Source organism: Colius striatus, chromosome 17, assembly GCF_028858725.1.
Source record: "Colius striatus isolate bColStr4 chromosome 17, bColStr4.1.hap1, whole genome shotgun sequence".
Classification (NCBI taxonomy): domain Eukaryota; kingdom Metazoa; phylum Chordata; class Aves; order Coliiformes; family Coliidae; genus Colius; species Colius striatus.
This window is the reverse complement of record NC_084775.1, coordinates 15607948-15618015: the sequence shown is the minus strand read 5'-3', so window position 1 is coordinate 15618015 and position 10068 is coordinate 15607948. Positions and strand designations below refer to the sequence as shown.

Genomic DNA, 10068 nt, shown 5'->3' with positions numbered 1-10068 from the left:
ACCACCTGGATGCTTTGGTAACCACGAGCCCTCGTCTGGCTGCACTGGCTCCAGGCGTTCTCACATCAGCCACTCAGGTTGGTGGAAGGCCTTGCTATAAAAACATGGCCAACCTGTAACAACCTCCTGTTCTCTTCCCTAAACAGCACTTCTGGGCAATTCCCCTGCCTCTGAACAACCTTGTTCTGGGTTGGCTTCAGTCACACTGCCCTGTGGCTCCCCAGCCCCGGTGACTCTCACACGAAGAGGGTGATTTTTCTGCCCTTCTCAGCAAAGCAGAAGTGTGCTGGGCAGGGGCTGCAACTCCAGAGCCATGTGTAGGGCAGCCCACAGCACTGCAGGGCAGAGGAGCTATCACCTCTTGACATACCACCACTGGGGTTTTCTCCTCTGCCTCCAGCTCCTCCCTTTCCCCTGCCCTCACACTTGCTCTTTCTGTACAAAATGCTGCATAGGAAAGTACAATTGCTTTTCCTTTTCCCCCAGTTTGTATTTATCAGTGTCATTCTGTCTGTATGAGACTTTGACTTAATCTTTTGTTTACAGTATTACTATAAAAGGCTAAAACCCCTTCAGTGTGTCAAATGCTCTGGGGTTATTTATGTGACTGTAAAGAAAAGCTCTTGGGCCAGGTTGCTGCAGCAGGGTCGAGCCTGTGGCTGCTCACACCTCTGCACTCACAGCCAGCACACGTCTGCTCTTGTGTTCAGCTGGGCCACAGGTGAATGTTTTCAGACCACGCTGTGTCTTGGTGTTGTTGGGGGCTATTCCAAAGCCACCCCTGTGCAGGAGTTCCTCAGTTCTTCAGAGTTTCCTTGCTGTAGGCTGCAGCTGTGTTGAGTGGTGGCTCCTGGCGTGGATGGGACAGGACTCCTCAGGTCCATGCTGCTTTCGGGTGACTGTAGAGCTACGGGGGACAAAACAAAGCCTATGAATACTCTGTGGGCTCTAGAATGGATCTGCCCCTGCTGCTCAGGATCCAAAGAGGCACTTGGAGGAGTGCAGAGCTCACTCTAGGAACAGGCATCAGCTCCTGAGGCTGAAGGTAACTCGTGTCTGAGGCAGCAGCAGCAAGTCTGCCTCAAAAACTACTTCAAAATGGGGACTTTGAGCATCAACATCAGCAAAAGCAAAGCAGCTGCTGGGAGAATGACAGAGCTCTGTTGGAAATAGCAGCAGGGGAAGGCCTGGGCCCAGTGTCCTGGCACTGTGCAGCAAGGACAGTGCAGAGAGGAACAAGCAGGGTGTGGGGCTGCCCCTGCCCTCCCTGCCATGGGGCTGGTATCTACCCTACAGCCCAGCCCCTGTTGTGCCCTGCACTCAGCCTCCCGCTGCACCAGCTCCTGCAGCCAGGCCCAGCCTTCCTCCTCTTCCTCCTCCCTCTGCCCCTGCTGCTCTTCCCACTCTTGCACAGGGCGCTCAGTCAGCTGGGCCCAGGCACTTACCTGTGCCTCCAGCTCCCGCCTGGGGGCTGCCTTCGCTTCCAGCTCCTTCTCTCTCCTCGTCCCTTCTCTTGCCTCTTCCAGTTCCTTAATCAGCTGCTCTCGGTACTTTATCGACTCTTCTTGGGCTCGTCTGTTTGACTCCAGCTTCTGTCGGATCTGCCACTGCCTCCCCGCAAGGACCTTGGTGCAGTGAGGGGACAAAGGGACAAGGTTAAGCCAATATAGAAGCAGAACTGGGGCAGGCTCAGTGCAGACAGTTATTCAGTTCTCAGAAAACATGTGGGACAAGCAGAACAATGGTGCCCTGGGCACTGAGAGCTGTGACCCTCGGGAGGGCTCAGCTGGAACAATGACCTCATCAAACCAAGAGACACCTCAGAAAAGCAGCCTCACCTCTTTCATCAGGTGCTCTCGGGCTGCCTTCTCTCTCTCCCATTCTTCTTCCCTCTTCTCCCACATTTTTATGGCTTCTTCTCTAAAGAAGACAGAAGGAATTCTCTCTTAAGGTTACTGCTTAGTTAAGAAAACCTGATGGAGGCCTTAAGTGGACTTTTTGTGTTCCAGCTCCCATCCATTATCCCACATCCTGGCACTAGACACCACAGAAAAAAAGTGTCCCCCCATCCTGCTGACACCCATCCTTTAGGTACCTGTAAGTGTTAATGAGGTTCCCCCTCAGGCTTCTGAACAGCCCCAGTTCCCACAGCCTTTCCTCCTCACACAGATGCTCCAGTCCCCTGATCACCTTGGTAGCCCTGCCCTGGCCTCTCCCCAGCAGTTCCCTGTCTCTCTGCAACTGGGGAGCTCAGAACTGGACACAGGATCCAGCTGAGGCCTCAGGAGGGCAGAGCAGAGGGGGAGCAGAACCTGCCTCGCCCTGCTGCCCACACTCTTCTTAATACACCCCAGAGTTAATAAATAATAACCTAAAATAGTAGAACAATAAATAGAGTAATAAACCTAAACATCTCCTCCAGCTCAGCCTCTCTCTCCTTCTCCAGCTGGAGCTGCTCCTCGATGACCCGCTTCATCCAGGCCACATCTGCCACAGCCCTCTCTCGCCGCATGGCCTGGCGCCGCTGATCCTCATCTTCCTTCTCGAGGAGGGATGCCAGGATTTGCCTGTCTGTCTCCTAAAGACACCCACAAGATTAATGGCCAGCCAGCAGGCTTCCAGCTACTCTGTACAAACTCTTGGTGGCAGCATGGAGGGTGCACACAGGGAGATCCCAGTGTGCTGGGTGCACTGTGGTCTTTGTGCCCTGTTCATAAGCTGGAAGGGGCTTCCTAACTCATCTGTAGGCACCAGAGGCAGGCCCAGAGACAGACACATAAATGGAATACACAGAACAAGTTTCTCCAGCCCACAGTAACCATCACATGTAAATAAAGGGGTAGTTTCTCTTACCAGCTCCTCTTGTATCTGCTGGGCTCGTCTCTTTAACTGGATGTTACACTGATGCCTCAGAAAGCGACTGAGGAGAGAAAAAACATTCAGACTGGCTCTAAAGCCCAGAGTTACCACACACCAGCACTCAAGGAGGTTCCCCTACAGCAACATGACTTACAGGCAGCAGGAACCTGATCCTGCTAAGGAGTAAAAAGAATAACAGCACCCACGTGTCTCCTCGTTGGCTGTTCTGGGTGCCCCCATCAAACCCCAAACACTCACAGCCCACTGTTGCCTCCTGAAACATCTCATGCCCCAAGTGCTACTGAGGATAGGACAGGTTCTACCCAGGCCCTGCTCACACAAGCTTTGCTCCATCTCGTACCCAAGCTCCTTCTTCTTCCGCTGCTCTTCCATTTGTTTCCTTTCTTCTTCCAAGTTCTCCAGCTCCCACTGCTGCTTTAATAAATCCTCTTGTTCTCTTTTCAGCTTTGTTGCCTAAAAGGAAAAAACAGCCACCAGGATGTCAGAGAGCCAGGACATCCCCAAGAGCTGCTGTAGCCGTTCTGCTTCCCTGGGAGCGCTCAAAACCCACACTGCAGTAAATGTTCCACATGAACACAGTGGCCCACAACGCACGGGACACCCCGAGGAGCTCCAGCTGACACAGCTTTTCACCTCAACCACTCACAAGTTTCTACACTTGTTTTCTCATCTGCTGCAGCAGCAAAGGGCATTTGTGTTTCAGGAGGAGCAAAGAAAAGCCCCCAGAATGCAGTGAGTAGGGCAGCGTGCAGGGAAGGTCTGGCCTGCTGACAGAAATGCTGTCACAGCTACAGCTGCCTTCCAGATTTAATCTCGTGGAAACCTGCACAGGAGGGGTCAGGTCAGGGTTGCTGCATTTACAAGTGAAACAATGAACTTCCTTCTCAAATGAGGAGTAACTAAAGGTTACCACTGTCTCCTGTAATTTCAGCTCCTCTATTTGTTGTAGCAATGCCTCCACTCGCTGCTTCTCTCCCAGCCGACGCTTCTCTTCCTCTCGTCTCATTCTTTCCAGCGCTTCCCTCCGTGCGGTTTCATATTCGTTTTCATCACGTTTCTTCTCTTCAGGTTCAGCTGCTTCTTGCTTTCCAAGCCAAAAGAAAACATGGCATTTAAGGTCAGGCTCATGCAAAGAGCCTCTAGCTCAGGAAATGCACAAACCCAACTCCTGCAAGCTGACACGTACTGGGGAACGGGGAACAAAACGCACTTGCAAGGAACGAGGGCAAAGCCAAACCATCTGCGACCAGCACCTGGAAATGTCCAGGTCAAAAGCGACCACAACCATCAGGGTCACCACAGCCTACCTCAGGCTTTTGCTGGTCCCCCCAAGCCTCCATTATGTGCTTCCTGTGTGGTTCTGACTCCACCTGTAACGACAACAGAGCCATCAGTGCCAGGGGCTCTCCTGTCCCTCAGGAGCCCCCCCGGCCCAGCCATAGCCCTGAGGTCCCAGCAGGATCCACCTCTGCAGAGAGGGGCTTGTTGGGTGTCCTCAGAGCCCCCCCAGGTCCCAAGCCGAGGGTCAATGTCACATATCAGTCGTGGGAAACACTCCAGGGACACTGACAGCTGAGCTGTGGCAGCTGGAGGAGCAGGAGGGCGCAATAAGGAAGCGCCGTGGATGTGAGGGACAGCTTTAAAAACGACCCGAGTTATTTACATCTTGGCCACCTCAAATCTGCTCTGGGTCCAAACAGGTTTCTGACTGCTTCTGAAAAGGACTGAGGGGACTTCCTGCAAAGGGAAGCTAGTTAACTACTCTGCTCACCAGGATCTTGGCCAATTGCTGTGATTCGGGATGAGGGACAACAGTAGGTGTGCAATGACTTTCAAGATAAAAACCGGTTTGATAAACGTGAGGTGGTGAGGGCTAGAGAGAAGCAACATCACCTCCCGCAGCTCGGCGTCGGTTCTCTTCCCACGCTCGTACAGCGGCTGCTCAGCAACCTGCAAACACCAGAGCCGCGTTCGAAGGCAGAAGAACCCGAGATACCAATCCCCTTGCAAAACGCATCCCGCAGCCCGTCCGGGGGCCCCCAGGGCTGCAGCCTGCACGGCCGGAGCGAGGGGCGGCCTCGAGCTCAAGGAGACGGAGCCCGGGCTGCCGGGCCTGAGCTCACCTTCCTCCTCCGCTCGTCCCGCGGCCGCTCCCGCAGCTCCGCCGCCAGCGCCTCCCGCTCCTCGCCCAGCAGCCGCCGCAGCCGCTCCCGCCGCCGCTCCAGCCGCTCCGCCGCCTCCTCCGCCTCCCGCTGCACCGCCGCCGGGCTGCCGCACACCGGCCCGTCACGGGACGGCCCCGGACCCTTCCCCCCACACACACAACCCCGCTGACCCGCGTTACCTGGGCGGCGGGGCCCGCGGCGCGCTCCACCGCGCCTGCCGGGAGCAGCAGACGGCGGCGCGGGCGAAGGAGCGGCTGTCCCGCTCCCACTGCTGCCGCCGCCGCGCCTCCAGCTCCCGCCGCCGCTCCGCCACCCACCGCACCGACCCCGCCATGGCCGCCGCGCAGCTCCGCCCCAACGGCCGCGACGGGCGACGGGAGCTGCGCGGCGGGGGTTGGCCGCTGCCCGCCGGCTCCTCCCCAACCGGCACCGGGACACGGTTACAGCTCCCGGCGGCTCCGACTGCGAACGCTTCACGTGGGCTGGAGGATGAAAGCCCCGGGCCGAGCCGCCCTGGACGTGCCCAGGGACGCGGCTCCGGGAGAGGGGTGGGCAGCGGCCCCGGCCGTGCCAGCGCTGGTGACACGCAGCTCCCGCCTTGTGCCTGCACAGCCAAAGATCGGTATCACCTCACAACCCGTTTTTCCAGAACAATCGGTAAAAACAGCGTGTTTGGGGCCCCATCGCTGGCAAACCTCACGAAGCCTCATTGTAGAGTTACTCACTGTTCTCCTTTGGCACCCGCTGTCTTTGACCCTGCTTTGTTGGCATCGTATCGATGCACAGCCTTGGGAAACCTTGCAAACTCTACCCCGCGGGGCTCATGGGGGTAAAGGGCTCAGAGCCTGCGGCCCCGCGGCAGAGCTCCGCGGTCGCCGCTCACAGAGGTGACAGCAGCGACTCTGGTCACCAGGGTTGGGGGGTTTTGTCTGCAATTCCCGTCAGGCAGCTCCGGTGCAGCAGGAGTTCCAGGGACATGGAGCTCGTCACCGTCCCGTCCGGGATGAGAAGGGAGCAGTTTGTCCCGGGTCACTGCACTCTCGGCCAAGAGGCGAACACAACGCCGGCTGCAAACACAACGGCCCGGGCCCTGCAAACTGAGCTCCCTATGAAACATTTATCTCCCCTAAATAATTCACAACCTCCGGTCAGGAACACCGCAGCGACGTGCGGGGCCGAGACGGGGTAAACAACCGCGGCGGGGAACGCTCCGGTTTCCGCTCCTCCCCGCGCCCCCCTCCGCTGCCGGGACAGGGCCCGGCAAGGACGAGGCCGTGCCGTGCCGTGCCGTGCCGTGCCGTGCCGTGCCGTGCCGTGCCGTGCCGTGCCGTACGCTCAGCTCTCCGCCGATGCGCAGCCGCCGCCGCCCGGGCTGAGGCGGCCGCGGGACCAGCCCCGGGGGTCTCCGGGGGACGCGGGGCCCCGCCCCCGCCGTTCTGACCAATCGCAAAGCCCCGTCCGCCTACTCGCCCGCCCACCAGCCAATAGGAGCGCGGGGGCGGGGCGCGGCGGCCGCGCGGTGCCGGGTCGGGCTGGGGGCAGGTCCCGGTGCGGAGCGGTGCGGGTCGGGTCGAGCCGAGCCGAGTCGAGTCGAGTCGGGCTGAGCTGGGACGAGCCGAGCCGGGCCGGGCCGGGCTGAGCTCGGACGAGCCGGGCCGGGCCGGGCCATGGCGCTGCTGCTGGAGCACGAGTTCAAGCCGCTGCCGGCCGACAAACAGATCGAGACGCTGCCGTTCCTGGAGGCCGTGGCGCACCTGCCGCCCTTCTTCGGTGAGCGCGGGCCGGCCGTGTGCGGGGGCGGGAGCTGCGGCAGGGCCCGGCCCGGTACCGGCCCCGCCGCCGCGCTCAGGGCCCTCGGGCCCCGCCGCCGTGGGCAGCTCCTCCCCAGTTCCGGGTGTCGCTCTCCCGTGCTGGCCGCTCGCTCCTGGGGCTCCCCCGGTTCTGGCTGGTCCCCGCAGCCCGGTCCTGGGCCGCTGGTCGGTGCTCAGCCCCGGGCCCGGCTGCTCTCCGCCCTCGGTGCCCGGTTCCCACCTGGAAGCGGCCCGGTGGGGCCGGGGTTGCGTCACGGTCCCGTCAAACCCGCCGAGCAGCTCCGTTGGGAAACGTCCCGCCGTCCCCGGGGCCCCACGCCCCGCACAGCCGCCGTCGCCCCATGGGCGCTGCAGCGGGGCCCGGCCGCCTCGTCCCGGGACGCCCCGGCGGAGGCACCGCTCGGGGCCGGCGGCTCGCGGCTGCCCGCGGAGCCCACCCGCGCACACTCAGCGCGGCCGGGGCCGGGACGGGCGCTGCCGGGCCGTGCGGGTGTGTCTGCGCCGTCCCGCTGCCCTCCACAATGTCGGCTATTGTGTGGCGGCTCTGTGGCACGGCACGGCCGGGCGACACACGGCGCTGCGAGCGCGGGGACGGGCAGAGAGGGTCCTGTGCCCCCCGTGCTGCTCGGGACCATCGCCTCGGGGCTATGTCCAGGAGCAGGGGGTCAGAGGGCCACGAGTGAGGCCAGGGCTGTGCTGGAGGAGCGGCTGCTGCCTGCAGCCGTGTGGGAAGCCTGAAGAGCCCTTTGCTGGTGCATCTCTGTGCCTTTGGCTGGGTTGAGGTGAATGAAACCCGGGTTACAACTCGGGACTTGGCAGGGCGTCCCATGTGCCCTGATGACTACTCATCCTCCCACTGTGTTTCCACAGATTGCCTGGGGACTCCCATCGTCTACTCGCCCGTCAAAGCAGATCTGGCAGGAAATATCAAGGTAAGAAAGGGTGCAGGAGGGCTCAGGGGATGAACCCCTGTGCAGACATGGTGTGGGACTAGAGAGGCGAGACCCCGAGGTGTCGGAAAGGTCTTTGCCTCCCATGGAGGCTTCTGGCATCAGCCTCAGTCGTGTGTGTTTGTTAACGGGGCTCCCTGGCAAAGGCACCACGTTGCCCCCACGCTGCAGCCCTGAGCAGCAGCTCACCTGCCCAGCAGCTCCCAGGAGCCAACCCCTCCTCTCTACCCTCAGAAAATCCGGGCGGTTTACGACTCCAACCCCACCAAGTTCAAAACGCTGCAGAACATCCTGGAAGTGGAGAAGGAGATGCACGGCTCGGCCTGGCCCAAGACAGGCGCAACGCTGGCACTGATGTGGTTGAAAAGGTGATTCACAGTGTTGGGGAGCTGCTCTGGCCAGTGTCCTGGCACGTGAGGGGCCTTATGAACACCAGGCTGGGGTCCTCTGCAGGGAGTGTGCTTCTGGATGGGTGCTGCATCTGGGGGAGCGTGCAAAAGGGTGCAAAGGGGCTGTGCTGCCAGGGCTGACGGGTTTTTCGTGGGGGAAAGCTGGAAGTGCCAAGCTCAGAGGATTCTTTGCTGGAAGCTGAAAAGCAGCATCCCCTTCCTCACCCCTTTTCTCACAGGGGCCTGAAGTTCATGCTGGTGTTGCTGCAGAGCATCTCCGACGGCGAGCGGGACGAGGAGCATCCCAACCTCATCCGAGTGAACGCCATGAAGGCTTATGAGATAGCCCTGAAGAAATACCACGGCTGGATGTTGCAGAAGCTCTTCACAGTGAGCATTTCACTTCTCCACTGAGGAACGAAGCCTTTGGTTGTTCCCTTGAGCCGATGAGCGTCTGGAGGGGACGCTGCAGGGTCTCTGGATGCTCATCAGCTCAGGGGAACAACCCAAACTATGGTCCTGCCCTGTGGATTTTGGGTCTGTGAGAGCCTTACAGCTTCTTCCCCTGTTTTATAGGGCTCTGTCTACGCTCTTCCCTACAAATCAGATTTACTGAAGGCATTAGAAAAGGGTAAAGAAGTCAAAGAGGAGGAAACTGTAGAGAAGATCCATCAGTTTCTCTCGAGGGTCACCCCCATCCTGGATGCCATTTATGAGATGTACACAAAGATGAACGCCGAGCTGAGCTACAAAGCTTAAAGCTCCTCCCCGGGACTTGGCAGGGCTTCAATAAGGTGTGATGGGTGCTACGTGTCTGAGTCACCGGGCGGCTCCCGGCTGTCGGGCCGCTCGGGTCTGCAGTGGAAAACCTGTTTGCTTCTTTATTTTTCTATAAGAATTAATTTTCTATTGAGAATACGGCAATAAACCGCCCGTGCTCCTCCTCCCCGGGGCACTTCCCGGGCTTTTCGTACTAAAAGAGGAACAAACAAAAGCGTTCCTAACCCCGGCTGCCGGGTGTCTGAAGCAAAGCAAGGGGAATGAAGCGTGGCCGGCAGGCGGCTCTCGGCGCTGCCGCCTCGGCTCTGCCCTGCCTCCCTCCCTGACCAGGACAGAGGCACCGCTGTGCCCGTGCCCTTGAGCCCGGTTCCCGCCGCGTGCTGACGCCGCTCACCCACCGACGGGCATCCCGGTGAGGAGCCTCCGGCGGCGGAGGAACCGATGACCTGCCCCGGTGACCTCACCTCCGAGCCCCCTCTGCCCGCCGGGGTCTGTCCCCAGGAAGGAGCCGGTGCCTTATTCACCGACCGCCTTACGGTGCTGCCGATCGCCGCCGCCCCGCGCCGGGGAAGCGACTCAATAAAAACTCACGGTAACCTCGGCCTCCTGCCTGTTCCAGGGCTTGTTCCTTGCGGGGGCTGTTTGGGGGGCTCCTTTCTTTGGCAGGTTTTCAGGGAGGGTGTTTTGGGACTGTTCCCGGGGAGACTTGTTTTTGGGAGGATGTTTCAGGGCAGTTCTTGGGAGGGTGCTGTTTTTGGGGAGATGTTTTGGGGAGGGCTGTTTTGGGGCTGCTCCTAGGGGAGCTGGTTTTGGGGAGCTGCTTTGTGAACTGCTTTAGGGAGAGTGTTTCAGGGCTGTTCTTAAGGGGCTGTTTTGGGGAGGGTGTCTTGGGGAGATGTTTTGGGGGAGGCTGTTCTGGGGCTGTTCCTTGGGCAGGGCGTTTGAGGAAGGATGTTTTTGGGGAGAGTGTTTCAGGACTGGCCTTGGGGAGAGCGTTTGGAGGTTGTTCCCTGCGCAGCCTGTTTGAGGGAGGATGTTTTGGGGGGCTGTGCCTGGGGGGCCTGTTTCAGGGAAGGACATTTTGCTGTTGGTG

At 59.9% G+C, this 10068-nt stretch overlaps 2 protein-coding genes across 2 annotated transcripts; one reads left to right on the top strand and one right to left on the bottom strand.

The window, feature by feature from the left end:
- Positions 1-580: 580 nt before the first annotated feature.
- Positions 581-5821, bottom strand: TCHP (trichoplein keratin filament binding). The gene is made up of 12 exons (XM_062009928.1): positions 5771-5821; positions 5225-5649; positions 5004-5148; positions 4774-4830; positions 4188-4250; positions 3791-3964; positions 3221-3333; positions 2854-2920; positions 2406-2578; positions 1839-1920; positions 1446-1625; positions 581-907 (listed from the first exon to the last, which is right to left on the bottom strand). Exons 2-12 carry the CDS (start codon positions 5377-5379, stop codon positions 875-877), a joined length of 1242 nt encoding a protein of 413 aa, XP_061865912.1. The 5' UTR covers positions 5380-5649; positions 5771-5821; the 3' UTR covers positions 581-874.
- Positions 5822-6572: 751 nt separating this feature from the next.
- GLTP (glycolipid transfer protein) lies at positions 6573-9576 on the top strand. The gene is made up of 5 exons (XM_062009930.1): positions 6573-6815; positions 7727-7788; positions 8041-8174; positions 8435-8585; positions 8772-9576. The coding sequence occupies exons 1-5, from the start codon at positions 6713-6715 to the stop codon at positions 8952-8954; spliced, it is 633 nt and encodes a 210-aa protein (XP_061865914.1). The 5' UTR covers positions 6573-6712; the 3' UTR covers positions 8955-9576.
- Positions 9577-10068: the final 492 nt, after the last annotated feature.